General features: G+C 39.3%; 1 protein-coding gene across 1 annotated transcript; it reads left to right on the top strand.

Annotated features, from left to right (window-relative positions):
• The first annotated feature begins 7465 nt into the window (after positions 1-7465).
• LOC137241418 (uncharacterized) lies at positions 7466-12275 on the top strand. The gene is made up of 2 exons (XM_067769041.1): positions 7466-10364; positions 10412-12275. Exon 1 carries the CDS (start codon positions 8166-8168, stop codon positions 10050-10052), a length of 1887 nt encoding a protein of 628 aa, XP_067625142.1. The 5' UTR covers positions 7466-8165; the 3' UTR covers positions 10053-10364; positions 10412-12275.
• Positions 12276-12545: the final 270 nt, after the last annotated feature.

Raw genomic sequence — 12545 nt, 5'->3', positions numbered from 1 at the left:
TATGGGTGCCCAGTCATATAGATATCAGCTTTAATGAAAAAGCAGATGAGGCAGCGAAAATGGCCACCGAGGTAGGCCAACGCATAACAATAAATTTGACACCAAGGGAAGTTCTAATACAAGTCAGCAGGGAATTGTGGGCAAAAACGGTGGAGGAATGCAAGACCAACTGTCCCAAGGTTGATGCAGAATTAATTGAGTTGATAGCGAAGAAGGAAAAAAATCCGTGGTACAAAAGCAAAAAAAAACATGCTAAGTCCATACGATACACAACTAATAAACAGACCCATTCTAGGGTACACATATAGTAGAACGTATCTACAGAAATTCAGGTCCAACGTCTCAGGTCAGTGTACTGACTGCCAGACTGCCGAGACCCCCCACCATTTAATCTTCGAATGCAACAGATATAGTGCCTTCGGAAACAGTATTATTTTTAGTAAATTTAATAACGTAAAAGACCTCTTATCGAATGATTTCAAAAACTGAAGAATTGGCAACCTTTCTGCATAACGCAAATCTAGCAAAAATGCTCTAGTATGAAAGTGTATGATAGTTCATATCAAGCTACATTCGCAGTTTGAGCCAAAAATTTAAAAAAAAGGAAACAAACAAAAATGTAATAAGAATTAAAACCCTTCAAAAAACGCGAGTACTCCATAAATAGTGTAAGGAATACTCCTTTAGGAGTATAGGAGTATTCCAAAACTAATCTGTATTCATACAAAAAATGTGCTCCAATTAACATTGCGATGTCCTAGGAGAGGAGTAGGTGATCCCACTCTCGCTTTGTTTGTGAGTATTCCATAGAGTACATACGTAAGAGTACTTTCCAAAGTACTTTCACTGTAGTACTCCGTGGAGCACCCACAGAGGCTCATATGCCAAAGTACTAAAGAGGAATTGTGTCGGAAAGAATTATCGGAGTGAATTTAATTTAAAATGAAAGTAAATGAAGAGGGGCAATACAACTTGTATATTTTTTACTGCGAATATTCTTATGTTATTTAGCATTTGCGTGAATAAAGAAACTAATATTTCTCTATACTATAGTATGTATACATAAAACCAGTGCGCATTTTATCAGAGTTGCCATAGTAAAATTTTATTATCAGTTATTTGTATGTAATATTTTACTTTTGTCAACTCTGTTCGATCGTCATCGTATCGTGATCACGGTCGTTAAAAAACGAGCAATGATCGGCTGATGGTGGTCCGCAGACGCATTGCAAAGGAGTATTGTTAGAGTCATTGTTTACTATATAGTTTGGCAGCTTAAGTAGAGGTTATGTTGCGAATAGAGTGGAAGGCAGTGGACTAGGCAGTCGAATGTCATATAATGAAGGAATGGTGTTCGGAGTTTTTTCAAAGTTAAAAAAAAAATGATAAAAGCTTTAATATAAATAAAACTATTGTTTTAATAACAACAAAAACGCCATATATATTCTGTATACATTAATTGGCAAGGATTAGCTCACTCTAAAATTTGAATTAAATAATCTAAAGTTTTTTTTTGAAACTGAGTCGAGTACTGTGCGTGTGAATGTGCGAATTTTCACCGATCAGCTGTTAGTTGCGCTACTTGGTAAAATCTACAATGGTTAGAGTACTCCAACATGAAGAAAATGGAACACGTAATCCAACAATTTTTGCAGGGAAGTACAACATTTACATACATATCTATATAGATATGCATATAAAGTCAAAAAACGGAAAAAATATACCTGATAAATATGTAACGTACATCCACTGCTACTTAGAAATAGCTAATAAAAAAAAAAAAAAATAGTTACTTGTTAAATAAAATATAGACATATATAGTCATATATACCTGAACTAAGAGGAAGTCAATTACAGCAAGTAAATCAACACTCAGCAAATCTTAGGGCACTTCATAAGTAAATTTGTAAACAACTTATTGAAGTAGTAAGATTTCCAAAACCTGTAATAACCATGTGAACCTACCACCGCAACTAAAAATAATCGATATAAATGATAATACACGGAGCTTAATAATCATCACTGTGGACGTTGTACAGGTTTACAAGTATGATATGTATGAGAGGGAAACAATTTCTTTCCCTTTCTAACACACGGCAGTTTGACACTTCGGTCAGTGTCAAACTAGCGTGGAACCTGCGTGGAACATGAGTTTTGACACTGAACGAAGTGTCAAAATTACCGGGGTTGCTTCGTCGAAAGCGACACAGGGAAGCAAAAAAGGGATCGGAATATTAGATATGGGTTGCTGTGATTGTAAATTTTTTTGAACGAATTTAGTAGGAAATTTTAAGTGCACCCATAGAAAATTATAAAAAAGTCTTCAATTGGGGTATTTGAGGACGCGTAGTTATTCCAGTATTAAGAATACAAACACGGGAGTTAAGTTTTTCTACCCGTTCAAAAGTTCTCCGCGAAAAACAGTTTGAAACCGAGGTCGACTGCAATAACCCGTCCAAAAAAGCGGAAAAAAATGAAAATACGCGTTTTGTCCTGTTATCAATAGTCCAAAGGCGGAAAAGTATTCGAATTATTGGAAGCGAGGCAAAAACGCGTCTATTAATACCTCCCCCGACGATTTTGGTCGTGTTTTAGCAATCTTCCCCGGTAATAAAGTATCACAATTTCTTAAATAAAATTGTCCAAAATATATGGATATTAAAGAAAGATGTAATTAAGTGCTCGTTTGAAAGTAAATAAGTATATTTCTTTGTAATATAACAATAAAAATTTTAAGCAGTTTTCGATAGCAACTACTAAATTTTTTTTGTTGCTAAGAAGTACAACAGTGCCAAATAGCATCCACAAAAAAAACGAACAAGAACAAGCATTTTATCAGGTGAGCGTGGCTATGTATGTGCGTCCTTCTACATATCCTACTTGTAGACCTGTACTATGACTGTGGAGGCTAGCATGGTTCAACTATATACAGGTTGGCTCATCTGTAAAGCAACAAAATATGTCTGTTCAAATAGTCAAAATCTGTGTATTGGTGTTGGTGTGAATGGTATGGAATGGAAACGTAAAACTTAGCAGTTTTTGTATGTGTAAGTAAAATGTTGCCAATGTGTTGGTTTCATTTTGAGTTTGCCATCTCCTTTTGACAATCCCTTCGACCATGCAATGACATAGATAAAATCAGCTGATGAGATGAGCCAACCTGTACATAATTGAACCATGGGAGGCTAGTAAACACACGACAGTGTACCCAACTGTCACTACCCTACAAGAGTACTGACTATCATATGACTATCATCTGATTGTCAGCAATGTCAACCTAACGATCAGCGCCTCATACAAACTTTCTATCACAAACTTAAGGAGACTTGTGCAAATGTGATGTAAACAACTGTGTACGTGTGAGTTTTTGTCTCTTTCTTATACACCAACATGTCCTACTGATTAAGTATATAGCCGTACTGCTCACTCTCATCCATTTTCCTGGATCAGTGCTTACACTCTAACTATCAAAAAGTGTCATAAATGATAGTTTACTGTAGATATCAGGTTTGACTGTTATACTATCATAAATGACCATGGTTATATTCCGCCAAAAATGAAACAATGCTTTTTGCTTTTTATTTTCTTTATTTTATTACGTTTTTAATTTTGTACGTGATAAAAGCATACGTGTTTCTTATTTGTTTAAAATAAATAGTTTTATAAGAATTCGAATTCAGAACGTTCAATTTAAATTCAGAAAATAACAAAACAACAGAAGAGAGCTTTCCGCATGCGGAAACACGTTTAAAAATGAATCACCACTAACCACTATTATTTTTGCGTATCAATTTTTTGAGTGCGCCCCACACATTCCGACAGCTTTTGGTATTTTTTAATATTATTTTCGATTTTTTTTCTTTTAGCATGGAGCTTTGAGCTCTTTTTCATTTTTTAAACTTATTTTTTATATGGTTTTCGTCGGTTGAAAATGGCGGAATTTAAAAAATAACAAAACAACCGTGATAATCATTTGATTTTCATATGACAGTCAGTAGTGACAACATGTATCTGTCTCACATGCATAATGGTATCTGCTGTATGTTCTTTTGTTCTGTACCAGGTGTCCGAAGCTTTCCCAGTTTGAGTTCTTTTTCATAATTATAGGCTGTCGTTGGGTACATGCGGACATGCGTGAGCGAACAAAGGAACATACATAAACAACCAAGCCAGTTTGTATTTCGATAGGGTTTTTTGACATTAGGCAGTTTTTTCTTTATTTTTTCTGACAAATGAAAATTTTGTTTTTAGTTTCAAAATTTTGTGCATAAAAACACAATTAAATTCAAAGCGTAAATTGTGTGTGCAAATGAGTTTTCAATAAGTGTACATTTTTCAGTTTTTCATAGTGAACTTGGGTACAGAAATTCAAATTAAAAAGTTTTTCACAATAATTTGAAAAACTCTACGTTTTCTCTGCTTTTTACAATTAAAGGAGTAACCCTCCGTAATAAATTAAACTTTTAATGAAAATCAATAACTCTGAACTGAACACTTCGCCATGATATAAAATTAAAATGCTGTGGAACAGGAGCAACACTTTTGTGACTACATAAACCCTGTTTCAATCTTTTACGTCTCTACACAGAACCCTAATTGACCTTTTTCAACCTAAACAACAATGGCAACCCAGATTTTCCCGTTATGCCAACTTAAGCGAGTGCCTGTCAGAAAGAAGTCAACACACTTGTACTTGTACACTATGAACTCCATCGCCAAAAGTATCTAGAATAGTATCAAGTGCGCAAAAAAGTATGCAACATTGAGAACAATGGTCGCCAAAATTCAAATGTGGCTGGGTGAGTAAAACTAAAATCATCTTATTGGTAGTGGTTTAAGGGACAATTAAACTTCCTTAACCCTAACGCCATAGTCATTCCCACATTTTTACTTATCCATATCAAATTGGCATCAGCTATTGCTGCCTTAAACTAAAAATCATTAAAATTTCATAAAAATGAAGAAGACGCAAAAAATTACAAACACATACCACAAATAATAAGTCTCTTAGTCAAAACGTATATATACTAACGTACTAAACATACATACTATAACGTAAATATACTATAAAAGCGTGCAATTACTGACATATGCTGATGGCATTGATATCATCGGCCTAAACACTCGCGCTGTTAGCTCTGCTTACTCCAAACTGGAAAAAGAAGCGGTAAAGATGGGTTTGATGGTGAATGAGGACAAAACGAAGTACCTGCTGTCATCGAGCAAAGAGTCAGTGCATATGCGCCTTCGCAACCACGCTACTGTCGGCAGCCATAATTTCGAAATAGTAAAAGACTTCGTTTATTTGGGAACCAGCATCAACACTAGCAACAACATCAGCACTGAAACCCAGCGAAGAATCGATCTTGCCAATAAATGCTACTTTGGACTAGGTAGGCAATTGAAAAGTAAAGTCCTCGGCGAACGAAAATCATACTCTACAAGTCACTTATCGTACCCGTCCTGCTATATGGGGCAGAAGCATGGACCATAACAACAGCAGATGAAGCGGCTTTGGGAGTGTTCGAGAGAAAAGTTCTTCGAAAGATTTATGGACCTCACGCGTTGGCGATGGCGAGTACCGAAGATTTAATAATGAGCTGTACGAGCTATACGCAGACATCAACATAGTCCAGCGAATTAAAACGCAGCGGCTGCGCTGGCTAGGCCATGTTATGCGAATGAATGATGATGCTCCGGCCAAGAAAGTGTTTCTATCGGAACCCGCCTATGGAAGCAGAGGTAGAGGGTGGCCCCCACTCCGTTGGAAGGACCAGGTGGAAAACGATTTAAACTCCGTTGGTGTGACTAATTGGCGCCGGTTGGCGGAGCGAAGGAGCGACTGGCGCGCCTTGTTGGACGGCCATAACCGTTTAGACGGTTAAGCGCCAATTAAGTAAGTAAGTAAGTAGTCAAAATGTATCCAAAACAATAAATAAAATCTACGAAAAGTTAATAAATTCTCCAACTCAAATATTTTTAGGTTATGGATATGGCGAAGAACCAAAACCCAATTGGTTGGCTATGATATGGTTATGGCTTTAGCGTTATGGTATGGTATCATTAAGCGTCAATTAATGGTGACTTATAACAATAAAACCATAACCAGTTAAACAGCTGATCGAACCTACCTTATGGAAATCAATGTAATCGATTAATGGTGCCATATCATAATGCTAACGCCATCACCATACCATAGCTAAAGTGCAAATTAAACTTCCTTAACCCTAACGCCATAGTCGTAACCATACCCATATCCATAACCATCTCTGTCGCAGAACGTCTCATCTACCCTATACCACAATACGCTCACACGCTCTATAATCTATTGCGACCTATCATTTTGCATTCTTACATTCCATCATTCGCTTTATGTGGTATCAACGTACCTATACATACATGAACATAGCACGTATACATTTATAATTCGCTTGAAGTTTACTCATACATTCATATATCAGTTTATGTAAATACATAATTCGCTTATTCTATTATATTCTATTTGTTTCCACAATGTAAAATTGAACTCAGAAAAACATACACATATGTACTTTCCCGTTACTTTGAATTCATGTGAAAATATAATATACAATTTTTGACGCTGTGAGCTTGCTCTGTTTGTACATGACTAATTCGAATTAATCGTTGGTCAGCAACCAGAGAAGACACAGCAAAATAAACGCTCAGCGTACACGACGCATATCCATTGAAAACGGAGTTTTTTATTGTACGCATTAAATTTGCAAAATTAAAGACCAACGATTACAATTTTATTTTGCTTGTTAAAGTACAATTTTATTTTGCTTGTATAAGTCTGCCAACTTTATTTTGCTATACTTGCCAAGTTTATTTCGCTTTGGATTTAACGAGTTTGCATACATTTTGCTGAAGTTTGCGGTCGAATTTGTTTCTTCAAATTACGCAACGCCATACATTTGGTCTTATTGGGAAGTTCGTGTTAAAGTAAACAAATGTTACGTTCTCCAAAAAGGAGGAGTCTTCGCCTGAATTACCAATATACCAGCCCAATCACGTTCAAAACGAATGCTGTTCCTTTCCAGGCAATTACAGAGGAATCAGGAGAAATTATAAGTGTTTCTGTAGCCATGGCAAGTCCCACTTAAATTGACGTACACACGTCTGTTGCCAACAATGCCGAAGCTTCTGGAATTGCCACGCCGGGTATGCCATCCCACAATGTATTTGATTTCCACGCTATGGAACAACGACTTGCATCGCTTGAAAGCCAATTACAAGCCACGCAGGTACAGCTCAGGGATCGTGACCTGCAAAACGAGTCCCTTGGGGCAGCTATTCAGAGAAGCGGTAGCTCCGCAGTCACATACGCTAGCAGCGTAGTCGAGCAGTCGCAGCCAGCACTGCTTCCGTCAACGCAAGTACCTCTGTTAGCCACGCAGCCGAATTTAAGCCAGCCAATTTCTCACCCTAGTAATGGTACCACGCCGCAGCCAATGATTTATAGTACAGCCAACAATATATATAGCGCATTTCATGTCAACGATGCATTCGTAAGGCATTCGCCGAATTTATATATGCCGCCTTCTAACGCCAACGCACATACGTCGTATTCATCGCAAACAGCCTTTATGCCAAGAAAACTGTTAGACCTACCGGAGTTTAGTGGTCGCCCTGAAGAGTGGCCTATATTTTACACTGAATTTACCGAATCTACGTCAACGTATGGTTACACGAACTTCGACAACAACCAACGTTTACAAAAGTGTTTGAAGGGTGATTGCAGGTCACACCACGCGTGATTGTAAGCAACGAACAGCTTGTGGTATCGACGGATGCAGCCGTATTGATAACAAGCTCCTTCACGAGAACAAGCCAGCACAAACAAAAATATCATCGTCATTGTCATCGAAGAAGGCCTCAACGCCTGTTGTAATAAACCAGTCCCCACCAGCAATGCAAATGAATAGCCACCAGTCTAGCGAAAATGGAGCTGCAGTATTAAGCTGCGCCATCAATACGAAGCAAGATAAGCTCCTCTTCCGTATTCTTCCAGTAACTGTATATGGAGGACAGAAAAAAATCGATACGTATGCCCTTTTGGATGAAGGTTCATCTATCACTATGATCGACAAAAGCCTTGCCGAGCAATTAAATCTACATGGACAACCACACAGTCTCAACGTCCCATGGTTTGGTGGACATGCCGTGCAAGAGCCAACGACCCTAGTAGACCTATACATAAGCGGCGCAAGTGTGAAAAAGAAGTCGAAAATCTTCAGTTACCAACACAAAGCCTTAGTCACGCTGACCTTTGTGATACGAAACATCAGCTTCCTATACAGCCACAATCTGGCGCTGTACCAAAGTTGCTCATCGGCATAGATAACTGCCATTTGGGAATTGCATCCACGACTATCGCCATGCGAAAGAATGGACCGTACGCCGCCAATACAGAGCTGGGGTGGGTAGTGTTTGGTCCAACTAGCCCACGTCCGCCTGAGCCGTCCATATGTTTACATGTAGATAGAAGCGCTGATGATACACTGCACAACATGGTTGCTAAATTTTTTGAAATTGAAAGTTTTGGCGTACGCGCTGCCACGCCAGTTGAATGTAAAGACGATGTTCGAGCAAGAGCCATATTAGAATCTACAACCAGCCGCGTTGATGGAAGGTTTCAAACCAGACTAATATGGAGGAAAGACGAAGTTTATTTGTCAAACAGTTACAATATGGCGCTGAAGAGACTGGAAAGCGTTGAAAAACGCATAAGTCGGGACGAAAGTTTTGCTTCGGCATATAAACTTATGATATCCTCATACGTCGAGAAAGGGTATGCCCGTAAGCTGACACCACTCGCTGCCGCTTCGATAACGCCTCGAACCTGGTACTTACCACACTTTGCAGTGGTGAACGCGAATAAACCAAACAAGATACGAATAGTTTTTGACGCTGCTGCGGAAGTCAATGGTGTATCCCTAAATCGCTATCTGCTCAAAGGCCCGCAGGAATACAAATCTTTACCGTCAATTCTTTTCCATTTCCGTGAACGTGCAGTGGGCGTGTGCGGTGATATCACAGAAATGTTTCACCAAGTGCTGATACGTCCAGAAGGCAGATGTGCCCAGCGTTTCTTATGGAGAGATGGTGAGAACAAAAATTCGCCAGATGTGTATGAGATGTGTGTGATGACATTTGGAGCCGCTTGCTCGCCTTGCGCGGCACAATACGTAAAGACGCGAAATGCGCTTGAATATAATGTCGAAGATCCATACGCAGCCCGTGCAGTAAAAGCTATATTAAATTTTCATTATGTGGATGATTTTGTTGACAGCTTCGACTCCGAAAATGAAGCTATCGCCGTTGCAACAAAGGTACGAGATATACATTTAAACGCTGGCTTCGAGCTACGGAATTTTACATCGAGCTCCGCTAAGGTTGTCACCGCTTTGGACTGCGTAGATCAAACGAAAACCATGGGTATAAAAGAAGGTATATTATTAGAAAAGGTGCTTGGGCTTCATTGGCAGCCAAGTATAGATTGTTTTAACTTCGTATTGAAATTTCACAAAGTAAATGCATCTGTTATTAAAGGTGACAGACCACCAACCAAAAGAGAGCTTCTTAGTGTGGTCATGTCAATATTTGATCCACTAGGGTTCATTAGTCACTACGTCATTGGTGCGAAGCTACTAATGCGCGAAACGTGGCGTAAACAAACGCATTGGGATGAGCCATTGCCTGATAAGATAATTGAATCGTGGGAAAAATGGCGTAAACAATTACCAGCAGTGACAGCATATCACGTTCCACGAGTTTACTTTACCATTGGTAAACCAGAGGAATTGCAGCTGCATGTCTTTGTGGACGCCAGCGAGACCGCATTCTCCGCTGTTGCCTACTGGAGAGCAAAAAACCATTACGATGAAATTAGTGTCGCCTTCGTCAGCGCAAAGTCCAAATGTGCTCCGCTAAAGCCTCTCACCGTACCACGCCTAGAACTCCAGGCAGCAGTCCTAGGAACTCGACTTTTGCAGACCGTACGTGAAGAACACGAAGTAGTCATTAACTAGTTTTTCCTATGGAGTGACTCAAAAACGGGATTCGAAGCGAAACAAGAAGATACAAGCCATTTGTTCAACATAGGATTACCGAAATCCAAATGCCACAAATTTAAATAATTGGAGATGGATACCTACAAATGAAAACGTAGCTGATGAAGCTACGCGAGTTAATCACAAAATAACATTTGATCAGAACAGTCGCTGGGTAAATGGCCCCTAATTTCTGCGCCAACCAGAAAGTGAATGGCCCTCTGAAGACATTGGGGAATTAACCTTGACCACGTCAATGATGAGCTTCGGCCGCAATACGCATTGAACGTTGTAAGTTGCAAATTTATAAATTTTACTAATTTTTCTTCTCTCACCAGGTTGATAAGAACTACAGCCTGGGTGATCTTGTTTACCAAAATTTGTCGCCGCCAAGTTGAAAAACGAAATAATTGCTATGGTTTAACTGTCAGCGACTTGGAAGCCGCGAAACGTCTATAACATTGCATTGTTCAAAACGAAGCTTTCGGGATGGAAATACAGCAAATTCGTAGTGGGCAAGAAATATCTCGTCAAAGTTCTTTGCTACAGCTCTTGCCATATCTCGACGAAGAAGGGATCTTACGTGTATCAGGGCGCATCGAAGCCGCCAGTTGGTTGCCAGTGAACACGAGACATCCCATAATAATGCCGTCAACACACGTTTTCACGAAATTGGTTATAATGCATCAGCATGAGGTCATGGGGCACCAAAACACCGAAGCAACATTATGTGCCGTACGAAACAATTATTGGGTACCACATCTAAGGAGTATTTTACGTAGCGTTGTCGCTAGTTGCCAAGTCTGCCGCATTCGAAAAACAAACCCTGTGCCTCCGCTAATGGGACCCCTTCCTGTCGACCGTCTTACACCATACGTTAGGCCATTTACGTACACTGTCCTAGACTATTTCGGTCCATTAAACGTCACTGTTCGACGCAGCTCTGAAAAAAGGTGGGTGGCTCTCTTTACTTGCCTTACTATAAGAGCGATTCATTTGGAAATAGCTCATGATCTAAGCACCGACTCTTGTATAGCGGTCATAAGAAATTTCATAAACCGTAGAGGTGTGCCTTTAAGGATCCGATCAGATAACGGGAAAAATTTCGTTGGCGTTAATAACGAAGCAAAACGATTCACCGAAGTCTTCGATTGCGAAAGGGTACAGGGCGAATTATCGAATCGGGGTGTCGAATGGGTTTTCAACTCGCCGTTTAACCCAGCTGAAGGAGGAGTTTGGGAACGATTGGTGCAATCAGTGAAGAAAGTTTTGCGTCAAACCGTCAAAGAAGTTGCACCAAGAGAACATACCCTCAACTCCCGTCCATTAACACATTTGCCCATCGATGCACAGCAAGAACAGCCCTTAACGCCAAACGATTTTTTGTTGCTATCACCTAACGTTGCACAGACGCCTGGAGCAGACGAAGTATTGGCTGATACTTGCGCTTTACGACAGCAGTGGCGAATCGCTCGTCAGTTAAGAGATCATTTTTGGAAACGTTAGATAGCAGAGTATCTTCCAACACTGACCCGTCGTGTCAAATGGTGCCAAAGAAGAAACCCGATAAGCAAAGGAGACCTGGTATTCATATGTGATCCCAACGTACCACGAAGGGAATGGTGTTGTAGAGGAATTATATCCTGGCCGAGATGGTGAAATAAGACAAGTTGAGGTGCGAACAACAACAGGAGTGAAACGCCGAGCAGTGTCCAAGTTAGCCGTTCTGGACGTGGTCTGAAGTTAGTGAATCGTGGTGATTCACGGGGGTGGGAATGTCGCAGATCTACCCTATACCACAATACGCTCACACGCTCTATAATCTATTGCGACCTATCATTTTGCATTCTTACATTCCATCATTCGCTTTATGTGGTATCAACGTACCTATACATACATGAACATAGCAGGTATACATTTATAATTCATTTGAAGTTTACTCATCCATTCATATATCCGTTTATGTAAATACATAATTCGCTTATTCTGTTATATTCTATTTGTTTCCACAATGTAAAATTGAACTCAGAAAAACATACACATATGTACTTTCCCGTTACTTTGAATTCATGTGAAAATATAATATAAAATTTTTGACGCTGTGAGCTTGCTCTGTTTGTAAATGACTAATTCGAATTAATCGTTGGTCAGCAACCAGAGAAGACACAGCAAAATGACGCTCAGCGTACACGACGCATATCCATTGAAAACGGAGTTTTTTATTGTACGCGTTAAATTTGCAAAATTAAGGACCAACCATTACAATCTTCAATGTCATAGATTAATGGTGCCTTAACCTAAAAATCGTGAAAATTTCATAAAAATGAACAAAACGCAAAAAATTACAAACATATTCCACAAAAAATAAGTATCTTAGTCATAACGTATCCAAAACAATGAATAAAATATACAAAAAGTTATTAAATTCACCAACTCAAATATTTTTAGGTTATGGATATGGCGAGAAACCAA

The sequence above is a fragment of the Eurosta solidaginis genome, chromosome 1, assembly GCF_040869045.1.
Source record: "Eurosta solidaginis isolate ZX-2024a chromosome 1, ASM4086904v1, whole genome shotgun sequence".
In the NCBI taxonomy this organism is placed as follows: Eukaryota; Metazoa; Arthropoda; class Insecta; order Diptera; family Tephritidae; genus Eurosta; species Eurosta solidaginis.
The sequence above is the reverse complement of the archived record's forward strand: the minus strand, read 5'-3'. Positions and strand labels throughout refer to the sequence as shown.